This window comes from Nicotiana tomentosiformis, chromosome 12 (genome assembly GCF_000390325.3).
Source record: "Nicotiana tomentosiformis chromosome 12, ASM39032v3, whole genome shotgun sequence".
Classification (NCBI taxonomy): Eukaryota; Viridiplantae; Streptophyta; class Magnoliopsida; order Solanales; family Solanaceae; genus Nicotiana; species Nicotiana tomentosiformis.
The window spans coordinates 10271897-10299015 of record NC_090823.1 but is presented as its reverse complement, the minus strand read 5'-3'; the positions used below and the strand labels follow the sequence as shown (position 1 = coordinate 10299015).

The 27119-nt window shown below is 41.0% G+C and overlaps 1 protein-coding gene across 1 annotated transcript; it reads left to right on the top strand.

Annotated features, from left to right (window-relative positions):
- Nucleotides 1–980: 980 nt before the first annotated feature.
- Nucleotides 981–26684, top strand: LOC104100371 (ankyrin repeat-containing protein ITN1-like). The gene is made up of 3 exons (XM_009607585.4): nucleotides 981–1814; nucleotides 25529–25989; nucleotides 26157–26684. The coding sequence occupies exons 1-3, from the start codon at nucleotides 1196–1198 to the stop codon at nucleotides 26649–26651; spliced, it is 1575 nt and encodes a 524-aa protein (XP_009605880.1). The 5' UTR covers nucleotides 981–1195; the 3' UTR covers nucleotides 26652–26684.
- The last annotated feature ends 435 nt before the right edge of the window (nucleotides 26685–27119 follow it).

The window sequence follows — 27119 nt, the reverse complement described above, 5'->3', positions numbered from 1 at the left end:
GGCTCAGAAGCTGTGCATATATTAAAAAATTCACAAAATATAACAAAGTTTTAAAATTACTAGCAATTAAGGTCAGTGTCCTAGGTTTCGAAAAGTTTAATTTTTAGATTCGCCTCTATTCATAAGGGGTTTTTCTATTTTTAGAGGTCGAACCCAAGAACTCTGATTAAGGTTAATGAATCTCATCTATCCCACCACACCCTTTATTAAATATGACCATAATATTGAACACGATATAATACCTAATATATGGACTGATATGTGCAGATTTCTGCATTGAAAAAGAGACAACACCTTGCATGTGCTATGGTTGGATTTGATTTGCTTTCTCTCTCAAGTTATTATCAATCTATAATTGATCACATTTTTATCTTTATCTATCTAGTAAGTAATTAATGTTAGTACACCTCCAAAAGCTGGTCTCAATCATAGTCTATATTAGCTAAATACCAATTATATGTACATCAAGTAATCAACAATTTGATCATTATCTAGTTCTCTCTAGAATCAGTATCATCCTATCATATCATTTCTGATATAGTAGTAACTTGTGCACCAATGAGAAAAATCATCTTACTAGAATAAATATGATTATTTTATCTTTTAAGCAGAAGTTTGTTTCGAGTCTAGGGATATCAAAAATTTTGGTACGGAATATTTTTCAATTAGATTCAATTAAATATGAATTAGACATCTCCAAGCTATTTTTAGTTTAAGCTCTTGGTGGAGGGCTATTTAAGTTAATTCTTTTTTTTTTAATAAAAAAATTCGATTACACCACATTCATCGGACCAAAACCCGGATTTGAAGGATCATTAGAGTATTAAAAATGACTAAAGACTTTAAACACTCGTAGTTTGACGTTCTTTATTACCCACATGACATTAGTCTTTCTTTACTGCACAGCGCATCACCTACCACTAGTTTAGTGGAGGAATCCTTATTTTAAAGGATGATTAGATCATTTAAAATTGTTAATAACTTTAAGCAACATTGTTTTAATCGTTTTTTCCCTCTTATTATATTCTAGTTTGATAAGGCTGCATTACCTACTAATAATTTGGCAGGAGGAATCACCTAAAAGTTATTCTGCTTTCTGAGTTGTATGAGAAACAGACTCATTCATATATCCCTCTTCAAGTAAACAGACTCATTCATATATCCCTCTTCAAGAATATTAATTCTGATAAATAAAATGCCGATGGATCGGCGGTTGTACACAGCTGCTAAAGAAGGTGACATGAAAGTTCTGGAAGAATACAAGAGCCAGTTCGCCACCCAATTAACTCCTTACAACAACACTGTCCTCCATATTGCAGCTCAAAATAAAGGCTTAATTCGGAAAATTAACTCAAGAGATTTTCTTGCTATAGCCGGTCCAGACTTATTTTCCAGCTTGAACTCTAATGGAGATACTTTTATTCATATGGCTGCTAGGAAAGGCAACAGAGATCTCGTCGAGGCCTTTATCAACTACATGAAAACTTGTGGAGGGCCCGATGGGGTTATTGATATAGAAGCTGGCATTCGGAAAACCAGGGAGTTCTTGAGGATTACTAACAACTATGGAAATACGGCCTTGCACGAAGCTGTAATGCAGAGGCATGATTGCAGTGTGGTAGAATTGTTAGTCAAAGAAGATCCTGACTTTTCGTATCCGCCTAACAATGCTCGGAAGACTCCACTGTATCTAGCTGCACAGATTAAAAATGAAAAACCAGTGGAACACATCTTGAACAACTCCACTTCACCATCTTATGCTGGTCCCTATGGCACAACTGTGCTACATGCAGCTGCAATGTATAATACTACAGGTATCTCCCTTTCCTCATGACTTTGCATTATTTTTACCAACATTAGTAACTAACAATAGGCAAAAAGACCTTTGGGGATGCCCAGTTGGTTTGGAGGGTGTCACCATCCAAATTCCCCTATAGGCCGTGATGGTATCCAACGTAGTCGCTAGACAAGCTAATAGTGAACTAGACATGTATTTGTTCTTTTAATAATTTCAAAGTCGTTGATTGTTATTTATTAAGAAGATGAAAAGTGAAAAATTATAGTAAAGTAAAGCGTAAACTAGTGAAGGAGCAAATGCAGGAAAATAAATATTCAAACCCATAAAGTGTCTACTAAAATATTCCCAAAATCCGGTGTCACAAGTGTATGAGCGTCTAGTAGAATATACAAAACACATATGTTACTGTCCGAAATAAGATAGACATAATTTAGATACAAAAGAGAGACTACGGGTGCTGCAGAACGGACTCAGAGAGCAGCTCACCACTATGCCTTGGGGTATCGGGGGTGCGCGCCTGAATGACTGCCAGATGCACTTGCCTCAGATCCTGCACGATTAGTGCAGAAGTGTAGCGTGAGTACATAAACAACATATACCTAGTAAGTATCCAGTCTAACATCGAAGAAGTAGTGACGAGAGGTTGGCATCGACACTTACTATAGGCCAATAAATAAATATGAAGTTTTTTTCAATAGGCATGGAATACATCAGTAATAATAATAACAATAACATAATAACAACAGTAAATAAGTGATTCTTTAATTAAAAGTCAATCTAAAATCTCCACTGACACATACTAACTTCAACAATTACGGGCTATCAAGTAAATTATAATTTCTCAAGTCATAAAAATAATATCAAGTGTGATCGGACTCCGAACATTATAATGCAAGATTTATTCTAAGGTAATACGGCCTAATACAGAATAATGTGTACACTGCCGAGAGTTGACTAACACGAACCATAGATGTATCTATTATACTGCTGAGACGTTCAGCCCGCTCCACAAGAAGAGAGAATACTCTACGGATATCCGATTAAAGGCTATCACAAGACCAGTTCACAAGGAGACACAATTTCTATCAACGACCAAGTAATTAGCAAAAAATCAAAATAAGTGAAGTTCGGTATTTACAAATCCTTTAACAAGTTTCAATATAAATTAAGCACTTAAATTCACACGTAGAGTGCAAAAAATACAAGTATTTCATGATAGGGTCCTAAAACTACCCGGACAAAAGCACGATTTGTAGCTACGCGCGAACTCTCGTCACTTCGTGCGTACGTAGCACTCACAATTAGAAGCAAATAGCAATTTAAAATACCCATGGGATAAATTCTCTCTTACAAGGTTAAACAAGAGATTTACCTCGTCCAAAGCTCACTTTTCGGCCCACAAATTCACTCTAAAGCCTTAACTTGGTGCCAAACAATCCGAAACTAGCCAAATATTATATAAATTAATCAATACATGCTTTAAATTTTATAATTTAACTATTAGAGTGATTTTTCAACCCAAATTGTAAGATTCATAATATTCACCCCGGGCCCACGTGCCCGGATTCCGAAAATATTCGAAGATAAATGTTACATATAACCTCATGAACTCAAACATATAATTTCTTCCCAATTCCATAGTCATTTTCGTGGCATAATCCCATTTTCATCAAAACCTAGGTTTTGCAACTAAACCCTTGATTTCTATAATTTACATATTAGTCTTGTCCCATATTGAAAGATGAGTAATATCTCCTTGTAGTGTATAGCTATAAATATGGACATCTTGTATTGTATTTATCATCTAATATCACTAACATATTTTCTCCCGTGCCTTCTCACATGGTATCAGAGCATTAGTGAGAAAAGATTATTGTGCGTCATTCCAGCATTAACAGGGAAGAAAGAACTTAGTCATCGTGCAATGTTTTTGGTGACCTAAGGCTTGTCTAAGTAAAAGTCACTTTATGTCTGTGTTGTGCTAAAACCAACACCACCACGAGGTAGATCACCCTTCGACGACCAACCGTGAAAATTTTATCTAGCAGAAAAGCCGCCACGTTCCTCCACGCGCCGGCAACAACTTTTCCGGCGAGGGTTCCGGCCACTTTCCGACCATTTTTTCGCGAAGCTTCTTCAGGACAGTGTGCTCTCCTCAAAATTCCGAGCCTATCCATCTAATTCAAATCAAAATCCGACCACTTTTATATTTTTCCGGCATGAACAGTGACCTTTCCGGCCATTTTTTGAAAATATTTCTTTAGGACAGCTTGCTCGTAAAGGAATTTCGAGTCTATCCATCCTAGTTACGGCAAATTCCGACAACTTTGGAATTTTCCAGCGAGCTACAGTGTTTCCGGCGAGAACAGTGTTTCTGGCACAGTACAATGTTTTGTTTTCCTGTTGTAAACAGTGTTTTTCAAGCTATTTTTTCAGTTTTCTCACAGGAGTTACTTATTTTCACTATTTCAAGTTAACTCTACTACTATAAATTGTAGCGACATGAGAACCGATGCTTTGAATAGTCAGATGGTTTCTTTAGCAGAGTATGTTGAATTCCTTCAGTATAAAGCATGTAAGCAGACATCTTCTGAGATAGCTTCTGTTATTCAAACAGGTAATAACGTTACTTGTTTCTCCCAATCCTCATCCTCTGAGTCTTGGGTCATTGATTCAGGTACATCAGATCATATTTCTGGTAACAAATTTCTTTTCACTACTATTTCGTATTCTCAATCTCTTCCAAAAATCACAATGGTCAATAGGTCTCAAACCATGGCAACTGCAATAGGTCAAGCAAGCCCACTTCCTTCCTTACCTTTAGATTCAGTCCTTTATGTTCCCAATAGTCCTTTTAATCTCATAGCTGTTAGTCGCTTAGTCAAATCACTTAAATGCACTGTTTTATTTCTTGATGACCATGTTCTTATACAGGAACGCAGTACGAGGCAGATCATTGGTACCGAGCGTGAATCAAACGGACTTTATTACCTTATCCTTGCTAAATCACATGGACTCACATCTTGTCTTCCTTCTACAACTTGTCCTGTTACTGATTCACCAGATTTATTACATAAACGGTTGGGACATCCCAGTTTGTCAAAACTTCAGAAAATGGTATCTGGTTTATCTCACTTGTCAGCTCTAGAGTGTGAGTCATGTCAGCTCGGTAAGCATACCCGCTCCCATTTTCCTCGGCGTCTTGATAATCGAGCAGAGTCACCTTTTATTTTAGTCCATTCAGATGTTTGGGGTCCTAGTCGGGTCAGTTCCACCTTGAGATTCCGCTACTTTGTCAGTTTCATTGGTGATTATTCCAGGTGCACTTGGATATTTTTTTATAAAAAATCGATCTGAGCTATTTTCTATTTTCCAGACCTTCCACGCTGAAATTCAAAATCAAATTGGGGTTTCTATTTGCACATTTCATAGTGATAATGCCCGAGAGTATTTGTCTTCTCCATTTCAGCAGTTTATGAAATCTCATGGGATTATTCATCAAACATCTTGTTCGTACACATCTCAACAAAATGGGGTAGCTGAAAGAAAGAATAGACAGCTTATTGAAACTACTCGTACCCTTCTCATACAATCTCATGCTCCGTTGTATTTTTGGGGGGATGCAATTCTTATATCTTGCTATCTTATTAATCGTATGCCATCTTCAGCTATCCAGAACCAAGTTCCATTCTCTGTCATGTTTCCCCACTTACCTTTGTTCTCTCTTCCACCCAGTATCTTTGGAAGCACTTGTTTTGGCCATAACCTTACTCCAGGAACAGATAAGTTAGCACCTCGTGCTCTTAAGTGCGTATTTCTGGGTTTCTCGAGAGCACAAAAGGTGTATCGATGCTACTCTCCTGACTTCCAGCGGTACCTTATGTCCGCTGATGTTACCTTTTTTGAAACCCAATCATACTTCACAGGTTCAGGTCATCACTTAGATATTTATGAGGTACTACCAGTTTCATCTTTTGGAGATTCAGTCACTCCAGCTCCACCACCTATAACTCCAGTTGTAGCTCTACCACCTATAGCTCCAGTTGTAGCTCTACCACCTATAGCTCCAGTTCCACCACCTATAGCTCCGGTTGTAGCTCCACCACCTATAGATCCAGTTCCTCCACGTAATCCAATTCAACCTTCTGCAGCTCCACCACTCTTGACCTATCATCGTCGTCCACATCCAGCATCAGGCCCAAGTGATTCATGCCCCGCATCAGATTCTGCACCTACTGCGGACTTGTCTCCTCTTAGTCAACCAATTGCACTCCGCAAAGGTGTACAATCAACACTTAATCCTAATCCTCACTATGTCGGTTTAAGTTATCATCGTCTGTCGTCACCTCATTATGCTTTTATATCTTCTTTGTCCACTGTTTCTATCCCTAAGTCTACAGGTGAGGCACTATCTCATCCAGGATGGCGCCATGCTATGACTGACGAGATGTCTGCTTTACATGCGAGTGACACTTAGAAGCTTATTCCTCTTCCTGCAGGTAAGTCTACTGTTGGTTGTCGTTGGGTTTATGCAGTCAAAGTCGGCCCGGATGGCCAGGTTGATCGGCTTAAGGCTCGTCTTTTTGCAAAAGGATATACTCAGATTTTTGGGCTTGATTATAGTGATGCTTTCTCTCTCGTGGCTAAAGTAGCATATGTTCATCTCTTTTTGTCCATGGTTGTTGTACGTCATTGGCCTCTTAATCAATTAGACATTAAGAATGCTTTTCTCTATGGTGATCTTGAGGAAGAAGTTTATATGGAGCAACCACCTGGTTTTGTTGCTCAGGGGGAGTTTAATGGTTGTGTGTGCAGATTGCACAGGTCACTATATGGTTTGAAATAGTCCCCTCGAGCTTGGTTTGGTAAGTTTAGCATAATTATTCAGGAGTTCGGCATGACTCGTAGTGAGGCTGATCACTTTGTGTTTTATCGGCATTCTGCTCCTAATCTGTATATTTATCTAGTGGTTTATGTTGATGATATTGTTATTACTGGCAATGATCAGGATGGTATTACTAATCTGAAGCAACATCTTTTTCAGCACTTCCAGACTAAGGATCTGGGCAGATTGAAGTATTTTCTAGGTAGTGAGGTCGCTCAGTCTAGCTCAGGTATTGTTATTTCACAGCGGAAGTATGCCTTAGACATTCCTGAGGAGACTGGAATGATGGGTTGCAGACCTATTGACTCTCATATGGATCCGAATGCTAAGCTTCCGCCTGGACAGGGGGAGCCTCTTAGAGAGCCTACGAGATATAGGAGGTTGGTTGGCAAATTGAATTACCTCACAGGGACTAGACCTGACATTTCTTTTCCGGTGAGTGTTGTAAGTGAGTTTATGGAATCTCCCTGTGATAGTCACTGTGATGCAGTTGTTCGCATTCTTCGGTATATAAAGTCAGCTCCAGGAAAAGGATTACTATTCGAGGATCGAGGCCATGAGCAGATTGTTGGGTACACAGATGCTGATTTGGCAGGATCACCTTTTGATAGACGCTCTATGTCTGGATATTGTGTTCTAGTAGGAGGTAATTTGGTCTCGTGGAAGAGCAAGAAATAGAATGTAGTTGCTCGATCTAGCGCCGAAGCCGAATATCGGGCCATGGCTATGGCGACGTGTGAGTTAGTTTGGGTCAAGCAGTTGGTCAAGGAGTTAAAGTTCGGAGAAATCAGCAAGATAGAATTAGTGTGTGATAACCAAGCTGCTCTTCATATTGCGTCAAATCCGGTGTTCCATGAGAGGACTAAACACATTGAGATCGACTGTCACTTTGTCAGAGAAAAAATACTTTAAGGAGATATTGTTACAAAGTTTGTAAAGTCGAATGATCAACTAATAGATATTTTTACTAAGTCTCTTACTGGTTCTCGTATTAGTTACATGTGTAATAAGCTCGGTACATATGATGTGTATGCACCGGCTTGAGGGGGAGTGTTAGTTTACAGATATTCATAGTGTAGTCTTGTCCCACATTGGAAGAGGAGTAATATCTCCTTGTCGTGTATAGCTATAACTAGGGACCTCTTGTATTGTATTTATCATCCAATATCAATAACGTATTTTCTCCCGTGCCTTCTCACAATCTACCCAAAATCCGCGTATTAAACTCACATTATATAGGAATTATTTAAGTCACGATGATAGGCGAAAAATTCCTCTCCAAGAGCTATAAATCGACTTCTCTAAATGAAAACAGGGGGTAAAGAGCCTAAGTCCGGATTAAATGGACCTTACTGCCTTAAGCGATTTCACATATGCGGCAGCTTCGCTGCTTCTGCGGGCAATTATCTAATTTTTTGGAACACGCACGATCTAGCACTGGTCGCACTTGCAGAAAACTTCCGTATCTGCGAGCTTGCTTCTGTGGCTCGCCTCGCGCACCTGCGACCCATGTCATGCTGCCTCCCTCCGCACCTGCGATCCCCCATCGCAGAATCGAGTCCGCTTCTGTAGAAGAAGCTTCGCTTATGTGGACACTGGCTAGTCCACTCTCAGCCGCTTCTGTGCTCATTGGCTCGCACCTGCGGCTAGTTTCTCGCAGGTGCGAACGCACCAGAACTACTGCTGCCTCAGCAATGATTCCAAGTCCAAACATGTTCCGCACATCATCCGAATAGCACCTGAGGCTTTTGGTGTCCCATCCACACATACCAACATGTTTGTAAACATAAAACGAACTCGCTCGCACCCTTGGAACGCGTGAAACAATATCAAAACTAAGAATTGCACCCCAAACCAAATCGAATCAACTTATGAACTTCAAGTTCTTCCAACTTACTCCGAACGCGCCGAACCATACTTAAACTACTCGGAATGACACCAAATTTTGCGTGAAAGTCACAAATCACCATATGGAACTATTTCCAAGCTCGAAATCCCAAACAGACCTCGATAACACCAAATTCTACTTCAAACTAAATTTAAAGAACTTGAAAACCTTCAATGCGCCAACTTTCAATACTAAGCGCCGAAGGGTCATCCGAAACCCAATCCGGGCATACGCCCAAATCCAAAATCATCATACAAACCTATTGGGACCGTCAAATCCCAGTTTCGAGGTCGTTTACTCAAAATGTTGACTCAAGTCAAACTTAACCATTTTAAGCCATTATTAAGGAACTAAGTGTTCCGATTTCAACACAAACCCTTCCAAACCTGAACTAACCAGCCTCGCAAGTCATAAAATAATAAAATCACATACAGGAAGTCTTCATTAGGGGAACGGGTATCTACAAAGCAAAGTGACTGGTCGGATCATTACATTCTCCACCTTTCAAACATACGTTCGTCCTCGAACGGGTGTAGAATCATGCCTGGACTGCCGAATAGGTGTGGATATCTGTTCCATATGTCCTCCTCGGTCTCCCAAGTCGCCTCCTTGGCTAATTGACCCCTCCACTGAACCTTTACCGCAACAATCTTCATGGACCTTAACTGGAAAACCTGCTTGTCAATAATGGGAACTGGCTCCTCCTCACAACCTAAACTCTCATCTAGCTGAACCATGTTGTTATCTAGCACGTGCGACCTGTCAGCATGATACCTCCGGAGCATAGACACATGGAAGACCGGATGAACTCCCAATAGACTGGGACGCAAAGCAAACTCATAAGAAACCTCCGAAACTCGCCTCAACACTTCAAATGGACCTATAAAGCTTAGGCTCAACTTGCCCTTCTTTGCAAACCTCGTGATTCCTTTCATCGGCGAGACCTTTAAGAGAACCTTCTCGCCTAACATAAATGATAAATCACGCGCCTTCTGATCTGCATAACCCTTCTATCTGGACTGTGCTGTGCGAAGTCAATCCTGAATCAACTTTACCTTTTCCAAGGCACCCTTCACTAAATAAATACCATATAACTTAGCCTCGCCGGGCTCGAACCATCCGATGGGCGAATGATATCGCTGACCATAAAAAGCCTCAAATGGAGTCATCTCGATACTGGACTAATAACTGTTGTTGTAAGCAAACTAGTCAAATGGAAAAAATCTATCCCACTAACCTCCGAAGTCAATGTCACATGCTCTAAGCATATCCTCCAGAATTTGAACTGTCCACTCCGACTGCCCGTCGGTCTGCGGGTGAAAGGCTGTGCTGAGCTCCACTCGGGTACCCAACTCGCTCTAAACTGCTCTCTGGAAGTGTGGAGTGAACTGAGGGCCTCTATCTGAAATGATGGAAATAGATACACCATGCAACCGAACAATCTCCTAAATGTAAGTCTGGGCCAATTTCTCTAAAGAATACGTAGTCACAACTGGAATGAAGTGTGCCGACTTAGTCAACCTGTCGACAATGACCCAAACTACATTACACTTCCTCAAGGTCTGCGGTAACCCAACTATAAAGTCTATAGTAATGCACTCCCATTTCCATTCAGGTATAACCATCTTCTGGAGTAGGCCACCGGGCCTCTTGTCACGACCCAATTTCCCCTCTGTGTGATGTTGTGACGGTAACTAATCTCTACAACTAGGTATGCCAAACATTTTGCAGAATAATGAAATAAAAATATATATTTAACCAACTATTCAAAAATACACAATAATCCCAAAACCTGGAACATCGTGAATCACAAACTACAGGAGGAAAATCTAGTATCTCTATACATGAGAGTCTATCAAAAGAAAATACATAAGATAATGGACATGGGGAAGAGTAGAAGGGACTCCGAGGTCCGCGGACACGACAAATATACCTTAAAGTCTCCAAAGTTGTCCTGACTCAATGATAGTGCGGCTGATAAGGAGCACCTGGAGCTGCACACGAAAAAAACATGTGCAGAGAGTAGCATGAGTACACCACAATCGGTACCCAGTAAGTGCCAAGCCTAACTTCGGTCGAGTAGTGACGAGTTCGGGTAAGGGCCCTACTGATAAATATATAATAAAACAAGATAGAGTGTAATACTGCAATAAAATAAAGGCTGAAATTTAACAACAATGAAATCATAGAAGGTAACAGATCAGTACACTGAAACACGACAAGGGATCTCCCGAGATACCGTCTCCTAGTCCCAAACGTAAATGTGTAGTATAGGGGGATCTCCCGGAATATCGTTCCGTAGTCCCAAAGTAAATATGCAGTACAGGAGGATCTCTTGGAATACCGTTCCATAGTCCCAAAGTAAATATGCAGTATAGGGGGATCTCCCGGAATACCGTTCCGTAGTCCCAAAGTAAATATGCAGTATATGGGGATCTCCCGGAATACCGTTCCGTAGTCCCAAAGTAAATATACAGTGCAGGAGGATCTTCCGGAATACCGTTCCGTAGTCCCAAAGTAAATATGCAGCGAAAATAATAAAATTCAATAGTTACGACACGAAATTCTACAGTTCAACCTAAGTACCAGTTAAAGAAAGACAGGTAAATTCACTAAACATGTTGCACGTAGTTCAAGTAAACGGTTAAGTTAAGTAGGCATGTTATTCTAATCTAGTAGGATATTACACATTCTGATGAAACTCAAATAAGAAAGAAATCAGGTTATTACTTAGTAGAAAGTCGGGTTTTTACACAATTAGCCCGTGTACGTACTCGTCACATCATGTACACAATGCTCATATATAAAAAATAGTACAAATCTTATGGGGAGTTCCCCCACACAAGGTTAAGCAAGCCACTTACCTCGAACCAAGCTCAATCAATCGGTAAGAATGCCTTTCCCACGAATATTCGGCTCCGAATGGCCCAAATCTAGCCAAAAGCAATTACATATCATAAATACAACCATAACAGACTCATCTAATTAATTAAATCAGTACTTTAACAAAAATTTCGAAATTCGCCTTAAAAGTCGACCCGAACCCACATCTCGGAATCGAGTAAAAGTCAAAAAATCCAAAAGCCCATTCACTCACGAGTCTAACCATATCAAATTTACTACAATCCGACACCAAATGGTCCTTCAAATCCACAATTCAAACTTTCCAAATCCCTAGTCTCAAACTCCCAAATTCCACCTTAAATACACACTAACTAGGTGGAAAAATAAATGGGGAAGCAATATTATTGATCAAAATAATCACAAGGGACTTACCTCAAGAAATCTTTCGAAAAGGCTCTCAAACATAGCCCTAAACCGAGTTTCCAAAGTCCAAAATGACAAAAATCGCGAAGCCCTTCGGTTTTAACCACTGCCCAGGTATTTCCGCACCTGCGGAGCCTGGGCTCGTACCTGTGAGTGCGCTTGTGCGGAAAATGTGCGCATCTGCGCAAATCACTTACCCCCTCTGCCTCCGCACCTGCGATAAAGGGCCACACCTGCGCATGCGCGCCTGCAAAAATCATTTGCGCTTATGCGGTCAAACTTCGCATCTGCGATTCCTCTCTTGTATTAGCAGGCATCGGAGATGCGAAACTAACCTCGCACCTGCGATCCCAACTCAGGCTGCCCAAATCCGCTTCTGTGCCAATTTGCTCGCACCTGCGGGCAGCCTTGCGCAGGTGCGATTACAGCAGAACCAGCACCAGAAAAATCTTCCAAGTCCAAAAATGATCCAATAACCATCTGAAACTCACCCGAGGTCCCCCGGGACCTCAACCAAACATACCGACAAGTCCCAAAACAGCATACGAACTTAGTCGAGCCTTTAAACCATATCAAACAATGCTAAAATCACAAATCATCCTCCAATTCAAACATAAAGAACTTGAAACGTCCAAATTCGACAACCGATGCCGAAACCAACCAAACCACGTCCGATTGACCCCAAATTTTGCATACAAGTCATATTCAACATTACGGACTTACTCCAACTTCCAGAATCAGAATCCGACCCCGGTATCAAAATTTCCACTACCGGCCCAAATCTCCAAAAATTCGACTTTCGCCATTTCAAGCCTAAATAAGCTACGGACCTCCAAAATACAATCCGGACACGCTCCTAAGTCCAAAATCACTCAGCGGAGCTAACGTAATCGACGAAACTCCATTCTGGAGTCGTCTTTATACAGTTCCGACTATGGTCAAAATCCTAAGACTTAAGCTCCCGTTTTAGGGACTAAGTGTCCCAAAACACTCCAAAACGCAAAACGAAACCTCCCGGCAAGTCACAATAGCAAAAATAAATATAGAAGAAGCAGTTAAATAGGGGATCGAGGCTATAACTCTCAAAACGACCGGCCGGATCGTTACATCCTTCCTCTCTAAAAATAATTATTCTTCCTCGAACGAGCATAAAGACATACATGAAGTGGTGAAAAGGTGAGGGTAACGGCTACGCATAACATGCTCAGTCTCCCAAGTTGCCTCCTCGACCGGATGTCCCCTCCATTGAACCTTCACAGAAGCAATGTTCTTTGACCTTAGCTTTCTGACCTGCCTACCTAAAATAGCCACTGGCTCCTCAACATAAGATAGATCCTTGTCCAATTCGACTGAGCTGAAATCCAACACATGGGACGGATCGCCGTGATACTTGCGGAGCATAGAAACATGGAATACCGAATGAACTCCTGCTAGACTGGGAGGCAAGGCAATTTAATAAGCAACCTCCCCAACTCACCGCAACACCTCAAATGGACCAATAAACCTTGGGCTCAGCTTGCCCTTTTTCCAAACCTCATAAATCCTTCATAGGAAAAACCCGGAGTAAGACTCGCTCTCCAACCATGAATGCCACATCGCGAACCTTCCGATCCGCATAACTCTTCTGTCTGGACTGGGAGACTGGGCTGTGTGAAGTATATCCCGAATCACCTTAACCTTTTCCAAGGCATCCTCAACCAAGTCCGTACCCAATAATATGGCCTCGCCGGGCTCGAACTAACGCACTGGGGACCGACAACGCCTACGATACAATGCCATCTGAATGCTGGACTGATAACTGTTATTGTAAGACAACTCCGCAAGTGGCAAGAACTGGTCCCAAGCACCCCCAAAATCTATCACACACGCACGGAGCATATCCTCTAATATCTGAATAGTGCGCTCGGACTGCCCGTCCGTCTGAGGGTGAAATGCTGTGCTCAAGTCAAAACGAGTACCCAACTTATATTGTACAGCTCTCCAGAACTGTGATGTAAACTGCGTACCCCGGTCAGAGATAATAGATACTGGTACGCCATGAAGCCTGCCGATCTCACGGATGTAGATTCGAGCTAGCTGCTCGGAAGAATAGGTAGTCATTACAGGAATGAAATGAGCCGACTTGGTCAGCCTATCCATAATCACCCAAACTACGTCAAACCTTCGCTGAGTCCGTGGGAGTCCAACAACGAAATCCATAGTGATCCGCTCCTATTTCGACTCTGGAGTCTCTAACTTCTGAAGCAATCCACCTGATCGTTGATGCTCATATTTTACCCGCTAGCAATTCAGACATCGAGCCGCATACTCTACTATGTTCTTCTTCATTCTCCTCCACCAGTAATGCTGTTTCAAGTCCTATTACATCTTTGCGGCACCCGGATGAATAGATTACCGCGAACTATGAGCCTCCTAGAGAATAAACTCATGCAAACCATCTACATTGGGCACACATGCCCTGCCCTGCATCCTCAATGCACCATCATCTCCAATAATGACCTCCTTAGCATCACCGTGTTGGACCGTGTCCTTAAGGACAAGCAGATGGAGATCATCATACTGACGCTCCTTGATACGATCATAAAGAGAAGACCGAGAGACCACACAAGCCAATACTCGACTCGTCTTAGAAATATCTAATCTCACAAACTGGCTGGCTAAGGCTTGAACATCCAACGCCACAGGCCTCTCTGTTGCTGGTAGATATGCTAAGCTCCCCAAACTCTCTACCTGACGACTCAAAGCATCTGCCACCATATTGGCCTTCCTAAGTAACCTCCTTGGCACCACCTCGTAGTACCGTCTCTCTGAGAACCAATAAGTGTAGATCGTCGTACTGACGAGCCTTGATCTGCTCGAATAATGAAGACTGAGCAACGACGCATGCAAGAACTCGGCTGGGCTCGAAAATATCCAACCTCACTAGTCTGTTAGCCAAGTACTAAATGTCCAAAGCCAATGGCCTCTCCTCCGCTGAAATGAATGCCAAACATCCCATACTCTCAGCCTTTCTGCTCAAAGCATTCACAACCACATTTGCCTTACCCGTATTATAAAGAATGGTAATATCAAAGTCCTTTAGTAACTCAAGCCACTTACGCTACCTCAGATTGAGATCCCTCAATACTGGAAGCTGCGATGATCGGTGTAAACCTCACAGGACACCCCATAAAGATAATGCCTTCAGATCTCAAGAACATGAACTATCGCGGCCAACTCTAAATCATGTACGGGGTAATTCTTCTCCTGAGGCTTCAGCTGACATGAAGCATATGCAATATCTAACCCCTCCTACATTAATACACAACTCAAGCCAACACGTGAATTATCGCAATACACAGTATACATCCCTAAACCGGAAGGCAACACTAACATCAATGATGTAGTCAGTGCTGTCTTGAGCTTCTGAAAGCACACCTCACAATCATCGGACCATTGTAACGGAGCATCATTCTGGGTCAATATAGTCAAAGGTTTTGCGATAGATGAAAATCCCTCCGCAAACCGGCGATAATAACCTGTTAACCCCAAGAAGCTCCTGATCTCGATTGCTGTGGTAGGACGAGGAAAACTCTAGACTACCTCGATCTTCCTGAGATATACCTTGATACTCTCGCCTGATACAACATGCCCCAAGAATGCCACAGAATCTAACCAGAACTCGCACTTAGAGAACTTAGCATATAGCTTTTGTTCCCGCAAGGTCTGAAGCACCACTCTTAAATGTTGCTCGTGCTCCTCCATGGTACGCGAGTAGATTAATATGTCATCAATGAAGACAATGACAAACGAGTCAATATATGGCTGGAGCACCCGGTTCATCAAATCCATAAACGCCGCTTGGGTGTTGGTCAAACTGAATGACATCACTAGAAACGCATAGTGGCAATATCTAGTCCGGAAGGCCGTCTTCAAAACATTCGTAGCACGAATCTTCAGCTGATGATACCTAGATCTCAAGTCTATCTTAGAGAACACCCTGGCACCCTCCAACTGGTCAAACAAATCCTCAATATGCGGCAACGGATACTTGTTCTTAATGGTAACTTTGTTCAACTGGCGGTAGTCAATACACATTCACATAATCTCATTCTTATTTTTCACGAACAACTCTGGTGCACCTCAAGACGACACACTCGTCTGACGATCCCCTTTGCTAGAAATCCTCAAGTTGTTCCTTCAACTCTTTCAGAGCCATGCTGTATGGTGGAACAAAGATAGACTGGGTACCTAGAGCCAAATCAATATCACAATCTGGTGGCATGCCTGGTAGATCAGAAGGAAACACATCTGAGAACTCCCGAACGACGGGCACTGAATCAATCGTCGGAGTCTCTGCAGCAGTATCTCGAACATTAGCTAGATAAGCCAAACAACCCTTCTTGATCATGTGTCGAGCCTTCAAAAAGGAGATAACTCGACAGATGCACTAACAGATGAACCCTTCCACTTCAATCTAGGCAACTCTGGTATCGCTAAGGTAACAGTCATGGCATGCCAATCAAGGACGACATAATATGGAGACAACCAGTCCATGCCTAGGAAGACCTCAAAGTCGGTCATATCGATCAACATAAGATCCGCTCTAGTCTCATAACCATAGAAATTAATGATACATGACACGTAAATCCAATCTACTGCAACATAATCGCCCACTGGCATAGACACATATACTGGAGTACTCAAGGACTCGCGAGGAACACCTAGAAAATTATCAAACATAGATGAAACATATGAATACATAGAACCTAGATTAAATAGTACGGAAGCATCCCTATCGCAGATAGAAATAATACATGTGATCACGACATCTGAGGCCACTGTATCTAGTCTGGATGGAAAGGCATAGAACCTAGCTGGAGCGCCACCTGACTGGACTGCACCTCTAAGATGACCCTTACCCACCTTCCCTCCGCCTCTAGGAGGCTGGATGGTTGGTGCGGAAGCTGGTGCGGTAATCATGGATTGATGACCCTGTTGTACTGCCTTGCCCCGAAGCCTGGGGCAGAATCTCCTTACATGACCAAGATCCCCGCGCTCAAAACAACCTCTCAGTGCGAAAAATGACTGACCCTAAGTTTAACTCTGGATACTTGAACTCCCACTGGAGGAACCCTGAATAGCCGGTGGACGGTAGGAGCTCTCTGGAATGAAGCTGAAATAGGGCCGCACCGGAGCACCCCAAGAGGGCGGCAATGTTGGATAGGTGGCCTTTATAGACTGGCCCCTCACGAACTGACCTCTGCCCCTAGACAGAGTACCACTGAACCCTCCAGAGTATCGAAATCGCTTGTCCCTAGGAGTATGCTCTCGGCCCTGCTGACGAATACCCTCGATCCTCCGAGCTATCTCCATAACCTGCTCGTAAGAAGTCCCCATCTCAACCTCTCGGGAAATAATGACCTGAATACCATAGTGCAAACCCGCAATGAACCTCTACACTCTCTCTGCATCAGTGGAGAGTGTCATAAGTGCATGGTGAGACAACTCAGAGAATCTTGCCTCATAGTCGGTCACAGATATTTGACCCTGTTAAAGCCGCTCGAACTCACCCCATAACTCTTCCCCCTAAGAGGTTGGGATATATCTCTCCAGAAAGAGACGTGTGAAGTGGTCCCTTGTCAAGGGAGAACAACCTGTTGGCCTACTGAGAATAAAGGACGGCCACCATCTACGGACCCTCACCTCTACCTGAAAGGTGGTAAAGTCCACCCCGTGGGATTCCAATATCCTCATGTTGTGTAGTCTGTCCCTGCAATGATCAATAAAGTCTCAGGGGTCCTCATGTCGCTCACCTCCAAAGGCTTGAGGATGTAGCCTGCTCCATTTATCCAATAGCTTCTGAGGCTCGCCAGCCCCGCAGCTGGTCTGGGCTCTGGTATAGCCGCTGTAATTGGCTGAGCTCCGGCCACGGGTAGTGCACCCGGGGTCTAATATACGGTAGCTGCATGCCCTGGAGCCTGAGTAGTAGGGGTCTGATCTCCCCCTCCCGCCTAAGATGTGACTGGGTCTGCTGGAAATAAACCAACATGCGTCATAGAGTCCATAAACCGCATCATACGACCCATGACCTCCTGGAATCCTAGTGCGGACATGAAATCCGTAGAGGCCGGCTCTACTGCAGGTACCTTGCCCTGCTCCTCAATAATAGGATCCTCCACTGGATCCACTGGAGGCATAACTGGAGCAACTCTAGGATGCCCTCGTCCTCTAGCACAAGCTGAAGCCCTCCCTCGGCCTCTGCCTTAGCCTCTAATAGTAGGGGGAGCATCTCATCCATGGTTGAGTACATCTGTCGCATGCATTCTCACAATCCGTGAGAGAATAAGAGAAATATACTTAGCATAACATTAACTGCACGATAGGAGACGAAGAAGGAAAAATTATCCTAACACCCTATAGCCTCTCGAAGATAAGTACAGATGTCTCCGCAACGATTCACAAGACTTTATTAGGCCTGCTTATGACTTGTGACCTACGTGAACCTAGTGCTCTGATACCAAGTTGTCACGACCCGAATTCTCCTATAGGCCGTGATGGCGCGCAACATCGTCGCTAGGCAAGCCAATAGTAAACTAGACATGTATTTGGTTTTTTAATAATTTCAAAGTCGTTGATTTTTTTTTTATTAAGAAGATGAAAAGTGAAAAATTATAGTAAAGCGTAAACTAGTGAAGGAGAAAATGCAGTGAAATAAATACTCAAAGCCATAAGTGTATTAGCATGTAGTAGAATATACAAAACATCTATGTTACTATCCGAAATAAGATAGACAAAATGGAAATACAAAAGACAGACTACAGTTGCTGCAGAACAGACTCAGAGAGCAGCTCACCACTATGCCTCACAATATTGGGGGTGTGCGCCTGAATAACTGCCAGATACACCTATCTCAGATCCTGCACGATTAGTGCAGAAGTGTAGCGGGAGTACATAAACAACATGTACCCAATAAGTATCCAGTCTAACATCAACACTTACTATGAGCTAATAAATAATACGAAAATTTTTTCAATAGGCATGGAATACATCAGTAATAATAATAATAATAACACAATAACAACAGTAAATAAGTGATTCTTTAATTAAAAGTCAATCTAAAATCTCCACTGACACATACTAACTTCAACAATTATGGGCCATCAAGTAAATTATAATTTCTCAAGAAATAAAAATAATATCAAGTGTGATCGGACTCCAAACATTATCGCGCACGATTAAGTTTGGTCTTTACGAATCCTTTAACAATTTTCAATATAAATTAAGAACTTAAATTAACAAGTAGAGTGCAAACAATATAAGTATTTCATGAGATGATCCTAAAACTACCCGGACATAAGTACGATTTGTAGCTACGCATGGACTCTCGTCACTTCGTACGTACGTAGCACCCACAATCAGAAGCAAATAGCAATTTAAAACACTTACAGGGTAAATTCCCTCTTACAAGGTTAGGAAAGAGACTTACCTCGTCCCAAATCTCACTTTCAGGCGCAAAAATTCACTCTAAAGCCTCAAGTTGGTGCTGAATAATCCGAAACTAGCCAAATATTATAGAAATTAATCAATACATGCTCAAAATTTCATAATTTAACTATTTGAGTAATTTCCCAACCCAAATTGAAAGATTCTTAAAATTTACCCTGGGGCCCACGTGTCCGGATTCTGAAAATTTTTGAAGATAAGTGTTACCCATAACCTCAGGAACTCAAACATATAATTTCTTCCCAATTTCATATTCATTTTCGTGGCCTAATTCCATTTTCATCAAAACCTAGATTTTTCAACTAAACCCATGATTTATACAAATTACATGTTAAGAATCTACCCAAAATCCGCGTATTAAACTCAAATTAAGTGTGAGTTACTTACCTCATGATGATAGGCAAAAAATTCCTCTCCAAGAGCTCCAAAGTCAAAGTTCTCTAAATACAAATGGGGGAAAAAGAGCTTAAGTTCGGATTAAATGGGCCTCACTGCCTCAAGCGATTTCACATCCGCGGCAGCTTCGCCGCTTCTGCAAGGCAATTATCCGCTTTTGCGGAACACGCACGATCTAGCAATGGTCGCACATGCGGGAACATTCCGCATCTGCGAGCCCGCTTCTGCGGCTCGCCTCACATACCTGCGACCCACGCCATACTGCCTCTTTTCACATCTGCGATCCCCCCATCGCGGGATGTGAGTCCGCTTATGCGGACACTGGCCAGCCCACTCTCAGCCGCTCCTGTGCTTGTTGGCTCGCACCTGCGGCTAGTTTCTCACAGGTACAAACATACCAGAACTGCTGCTGCCTCAACAATGATTTCTAGTCCAACATGTTCTGCACATCGTCGGAATAGCACCCGAGGCCCCGTCTAAACATACCAGCAAGTTCGTAAACATAAAACGGACTCCCTCGAACCCTCGAAATGCGTGAAACAGCAACAACACTAAGAATCGCATCCCAAACCAAATCGAATCAACTTATGAATTTCAAGTTCTTCCAACTTATTTTGAATGTGCCGAATCATACTTAAACTACTCGGAATGACACCAAATTTTGCGTGCATGTGACAAATCATCATAAGAAACTATTCCCAAGCTCAAAATCCCAAACGGACCTCGATAACACCAAAACCTACTTCAAACCAAATTTAAAGAACTTGAAAACCTTTAATTCACTAACTTTCAATTCTAAGCGCCGAAACGCTATCGGTCATCCGAAACCCAATCCGAGCATACGCGAAAGTACAAAAGGATCATACAAACCTATTGGCATCGTCAAATCCTATTTTCGAGGTCGTTAACTCATAACGTTGACTCAAGTCAAACTTAACCGTTTTAAGCCATTATTAATGAACTAAGTGTTCCGATTTTAACCTGAACCCTTCCAAATCCAAACTAACCATTCCCGCAAGGCATAAAATAGTAAAAGCACACACAAGGAGTCTTAATTAGGGAAACATAGATCTAATAAGCAAAACGACCGATCGGGTCGTTAAAGAAGGCGGTCATTTATACATATGTCCTGGGACGAGGCTAATGTGTATTGAAATTTCCTGCTCGTACTTTATTAAATTCTAGTATAGTTTAAGATATCGCCCCACAGAGACTGGATAATCTATGCTACCGACTTGTAATATTTTAATTACTATTTGAGTAATCAAATAGATGAAAAGTGATTGAGGTTTGAAACTTGTTAATTATCTTAACAAAACAAATAACTTTTGTAAGATTCGTAATTTAAAAAAGAGTTGAGAATCATTGAATTCACTTGCTAATATTACTACAATAAAATCTCAATTTCTACATTTATTTCTTTAAAGAATAATTGTTTATTTCTAATACAATTATATTTTTCTCACTAAAAAATAACCAATTAATAACACTCTGTGAGAATTATGTTAATTAATCAACTTAAGACTAGTGACGTTTAAACCGAAATATTTTTCTTGCTTGAATTGTGCTAAAAGAAAGTAAAAACTTCGTGAGAATATTTTTACTAAGGATCAATAATCTAGACTACAACAATTTCTCCGTGAGAATTAAAACTGAGGCAAGCAAGATTACTGACTTGAAATAATAGTTTACTAAAAAGTTACTCTTACTCTACTATTTTATTCATCAGTTATTATATATTAATTTTGCTCCGTGAGAATTACAAAATTAATATAAGAATAACTTAGAGATAAAATATGTCGACGTGATAATAGAGTAATTAAAAACCATCATTCCAGCATAGTATTAAATGTAAATAAAACGTTTCAAGCCAAGAATATATAAAAACTGACATAGTATTATAAAATATATCAAGGTTCATTAACTATCCCAACGAAAAGAGATTACTCCATTATGGAGTAAGAAAAGCTACAAAAAGATATTTAAACCACTAGAAATATTTAAAAGACCAAGAAAATATTTTTACTACAAGAAAAGAAGACCAAGATTAGTTCTTGTCTTACAAAGATTGGATCTCCTTATACAAAGAGAGCTTTCTATTTATAGGAATAGATGAGTAGCTTTTGTCATGTTCCACTTTTGCAAATGTGAAATCCAAGTATGCGAAGTGACCTTTGTGTACGTAGATTCCATATATGCAACTATGATACTTGTGCTTCACTCTTGACTTCATGAGTTAGTCTTGCAAATGTATATTCCATATATGTGAATGTGACCTTGCGTATATAGATTCTACATATGCAACTATGCTCCTTTTCATCTCTAATTATCTCTTGCGATAAGCCCATATGTATGTCACGACCATATTCTCCCCCAGTAAGATGTCGTGACGGCACCTAGTCTCTACGACAGAATCAACAACTAGATTTCAACAGTTAACTATATAATGGAAAAATGCCGCTCGGCATGTATAAGTAAACCAACACTCGAGTATAAACAATATTCCTAAAACCCGGTAGTCACAAGTCACAAGCTCTAAGAATTTATCTAACTATTTTTATACATCAGTAACTAGAAAAAAATAAAGAAGGAACAACATAAAAGAGATAGAGGGGGACTCTGAGGTCTGCGGACGTTGGCAGATATACCTGCGGAGCAGCATCAAGTACGCAACTAATGGCGATGCTGGTAGGAGATACCTGGATTTGCACATAAAATATGTGCAGAAGAGTAGCATGAGTACACCACAAAGTTACTCAGTAACTGCCAAGACTAACCTCGGTATAGTAGTGATGAGGTCAGGTCGGGGCCCAACTGGTATATAATAAGTAAGACAAAAGATATAATAATGTGAAAAGACTGAGAATCTAACAAGGAGAATTCTACAGAAAATAACAACACAACACATAGTGATAAACAACAGGGGCGCTCCCGAGATACTGTCTCGTAGTCCCAAAAGTAAATATGCAAGGGAATCTCCGGAGATACTGCCTCGTAGTCTCAAAAGTAAATGTGCAGGGGGATTTTCCGAGGTACCGCCTCATAGTCCCAAAAGTAAATGTAAAGGGGGATCTCCCGAGGTGCCGCCTCGTAGTCCCAAAAGTAAACATACAGCTCGAAACCGATGGAAACAACAATTAACAACAAGAACTCTACAGTTAAGACTGATATAAATCAAGGAAAAACAAGAAATTCAGCTAAGCATGCTGCACAGATTTCAAATAAGCATTTAAGACACGTAGACATGGGATATTAGGCTAAACAGAATAACTATGCATGCTGGTATAACTTAATTAAGATGTAACATGTTACTGCTCAGTAAAACCAGAGTTTACAATAATTAGCCCGTGTACGCACTCGTCACATCGTGTACACGATGCTCACATATCACAGAAATATCACAACAGTACCAAATCCTAAGAGGATTTTCCCATACAAGGTTAGGCAAGCCACTTACCTCGAACCAAACTCAATCAAACAGTAAGAATGCCTTTTCCATGTTTTTCCAACTCCGAATGGCCCAAATCTAGCAAAAAATAATTACATACCATAAATATAACTACAAGAAACTAATCTAATTAATGAAATCAAGACTTTAACAAGAAATTAGAAAATCGCCCTAAAAAGTCGACCCGATCCCACGCCTCGGAATCGGGTAAAGTCACAAAATACGAACATCAATTCACTTACGAGTTCACTCGTACCAAAATTACTCAAATCCGATACCAAAATCCCAATCAAAACTCAAAAATTTGGTTGAAGAACTTTCCAACTTTTTCCCCAAAATTTTCAACCCAAATCATTAATTAAATGATGAAATCAATTATAGATTAATGGAATATAACCATAAATGAGTTAAGAATCATTACCCAATAGCTTCCTCTGAAAATACCCCAAATTATCGCCTAAATTCGAGCTCTCAAAGTCCCAAAGTGTAAATAAGATCAAACCCTCGTAATTCCCCTTTTTCTACCTAGTGATCTCGTTTCTGCGAGGAATCCACCGCATCTGAGGTTCCATACTTGCGGAAAAACCCTCGCAGGTGCGGACTTCACTTAAGTCCTCAAAGTTCGCTTCTGCGAACAAGGGCCGCTTCTGCGTTCCTCTTCCTCTCATGCGGTCCTAGCTGGGCAGGCCCATAATTGCATCTGCAGCTCAATGGCTGCTTCTGCGGTGCCTCACCCGCGGCCCAATGTGCGTAGGTGCGATTACACCAGGTGCAGCAAAGCTTCAGCCATTCCAACACAATGCCAAGTAATCCGTTAACCACCCGAAATCAGCCCGAGGCCCCCGGGACCTCAACCAAGCATACCAACAAGTCCTAAAACATCATCTGAACTTAGTTGAGCCCTCAAATCACATCAAACAATAACAAAAATACGAATCACACTCCAATTCAAACTTAATAAACTTTGAAACTTCAAACTTCTACAATCGATGCCGAAATATATCAAATCATATCTGATTAACCTCAAATTTTGCACACAAGTCATATTCGACATTACGCACCTACTCCAACTTCCGGAATCGGAATCCGACCACGATATCAAAAAGTCCACTACCGGTCAATCTTTCCAAAAATTTAACTTTCGCCATTTCAAGCCTAATTCCGCTATAGACCTCCAACTCACAATCCGGATACACTCCTAAGTGCAAAATCATCCAACGGAGCTAACAGAACCAACGAAACTCCATTCCGGAGTCGCCTTCACACAACTCCAACTACGGTCTAAATCTTAGAACTTAAGCTTCCGTTTTAGAGACTAAGTGTCCCATTCCACTCCAAAACCAAGAACAAAACCTCCCGGCAAGTCACATAAGCATAAAAAGATACAATGAAAGCAGTAAATAGGGGATCAGAGCTAATACTCTCAAAACGACCGGCCGAGTCGTTACATATTCCACATTTGCGAATATGAAGATGATGTGTACAACTATGGCTTTGCTTCATTCTCTTATCTTTTCGCCTCTTTTCTTCTTCTTCAGAATTTCCTACAAGATTTGTTAGAAAATATGCCAGGATAGAATATCATTATTCATATTTTATTTCAGGAACTTATTTTTTACATATGAAATTAGATGAATAATTTATATCCATCAGGATCGATCCTCCCTCAATGCCTTCTTGGTCGAGCCAGTCGCGTAGGAATTGCCTTGTGTGGTTTGCAGGCTATTATACAGTGAGGGATTTATCCAGTACACACAGAGTGCTCACCACCCGAAGGGTAGAGGCTGTAGTGGTTACGGATTTTTCTGGGGTTCCAAAAAATAAATAGGCAAAAAGACCTCTTTATAACATTTTTCTAACCTCTCTAGCTGAGATCTACCCCAGTTCGAACACTAGATCCCCTTATGGATTCCCCCCCCCCCCAACCCCACTTTCCACTTAAAATCAAGCTCTGGATGTCATCATAAAGGATATTGTCTTTGTAGATCAGGAAGATCAATACAAGTTCTCCAACAAGGAGTATATAATTTATGTGATTCTTATTTGTATGGAATTCATAAATTATTGTTAGCCTTGGCAAAGAGGAGGGATGACATTTTTCTTGAGAATTGAAATATATACTTGGACTTTCTCTTTTCTGATATTTTATACTCCCTCTGTCTTAATTTATTTTGCTAATGTCAAGTAGATATTAAAAACATTGGTGATGTCTACAATAAATTAAAAATAAACATAAAGGAAAAAGAAAGCAGAGATAAAGAAATTGTTTCTCTTCTAAATATTCTATAACTATATTTTTCCCCATTATTTCACATTTGTTAGAGTGATGCCCTTACTAACTAGGATATTTCCTTTGGATAGAATGCATGGAAATGATACTAAGAAAAGAACCAAGTCTAACAAAGCAAGTAGATGATTTTGGGTGGAATCCTCTCCATTTCGCGGCTTACGTAGGGTTTAAACTATCAGTGAGGACATTATTAATGGCGGATAAACATATGGCTTATGGAACTATTAAAGAAGAAAATAAAACACCTCTGCATTTAGCGGTCATCAATAATAAAATACAGGCCGTGGAAGAGATTATAGAGCAGTGCCCAGATTCCTTGGACGCAGTCACTAGCCAAGGCCAAAATGTTCTTCACATTGCATACGCGAAGGAGCATTGGAAAATGATAACATTATTCGAAGATCAACACTGGAACAATAACATCTTTGTGCAAAGAGACGCTGACGGGAACGTGCCCGACGAGATTACAGGGAACGTGTCGTTTCAGTCTCACCCTTGCTGGGAAGAATTAGAGCGCAACAATATCAGATGGGTAAATATTTGTTTATACGATGCAAGTTTCTTTTTGGTCTTTTCCTATTAAAAACACTCAGAGGTTAGTTTTATAACACTAAAATGGCATAGTTATTTTTAAACAAAAATTGAGATATACTTGAGACTTGAGATAAAATAATTAGAGATTTTTAACTCTATTTTCAGCAAGAATCTTATAAGAAGTGGTTCAAAGGACGCATGGAAGTATGGAAAGAAAGAGCAAACACACATTTGATAGTTGTTACACTTATATTAACCGTTTCTTTCGCGGCTGGCTTCACCATTCCTGGTGGTTACAATGGTGATGATGGTCCAAATAAAGGCATGGCAATCATATCCAAGAAAACAGCGTTCAAAGCATTCGCAGTAACAGATACCATTGCCATGATATCTTCCACAGCTGCTGTTTTTCTGCATTACCTTGCAACTTACGAGAAAGAGAACAAAAGGTTGAGTCGTTATGTAGCTGCTGGCATCCTTGCCTTGGTTGCCATGCTAGCAATGATGATAGCGTTTATGACTGGCTTGTACGTTGTGCTACCTTCTACAAGCCTAGCTATATTTATCTGTGTCATTTGCTCTTTATCACTTGCCCTCTTTATATTTATTTTGGGTAAGAGTTTTTATGATTCATTTCAAAAGAAAAGGAAGAAATATTAATTACTGAAACCTAATGCTTCTGCCATTTTTTCCTCTCTGGCTTAACTAGTTTGCTAATTGCTTAACATAAAGTTTTATTCGACCACTTTGCTATTTATCAAGCTCCGGCCTGAAAGCAAGAAGCAAGGCTGTAATCAATTGCGCCCAAAAGCCATTGTGCCTTTGTGCATCCATTTTCTGGCTTGTTAGGCGCTGCTTTTTTATTGTAGCGTGCGGGCTTATAGTGTCTGAGTTGTTTGCAAGTCATGCCAGTGCAGGCTCAGCGTAGCATCATTGTAATGTTAGTTATGCTACTTAATATTTTCTATATTGAGATAGTTTAAAGATTTGCCTAAACTGCATCATTCAGAGTTGTTTGCAAGTCATGTCAGTGCAAGCTCAGTGTGTAGCATCATGGTAGCGTATGCTATTGACCTAACATTTTCTATATTGAGATAATTTAAAGATTAGTCTAAACTGCATCATTCA

Excerpts from the sequence above, each read along its gene's own strand:
- LOC104100371 (XM_009607585.4), top strand. The coding sequence starts at position 1,196 with ATGCCGATGGATCGGCGGTTGTACACAGCTGCTAAAGAAGGTGACATG. Across the intron at positions 1,815-25,528 it reads TGCAATGTATAATACTACAG|AATGCATGGAAATGATACTA; the intron begins GTATCTCCCTTT and ends TCCTTTGGATAG. Across the intron at positions 25,990-26,156 it reads AGCGCAACAATATCAGATGG|CAAGAATCTTATAAGAAGTG; the intron begins GTAAATATTTGT and ends CTCTATTTTCAG.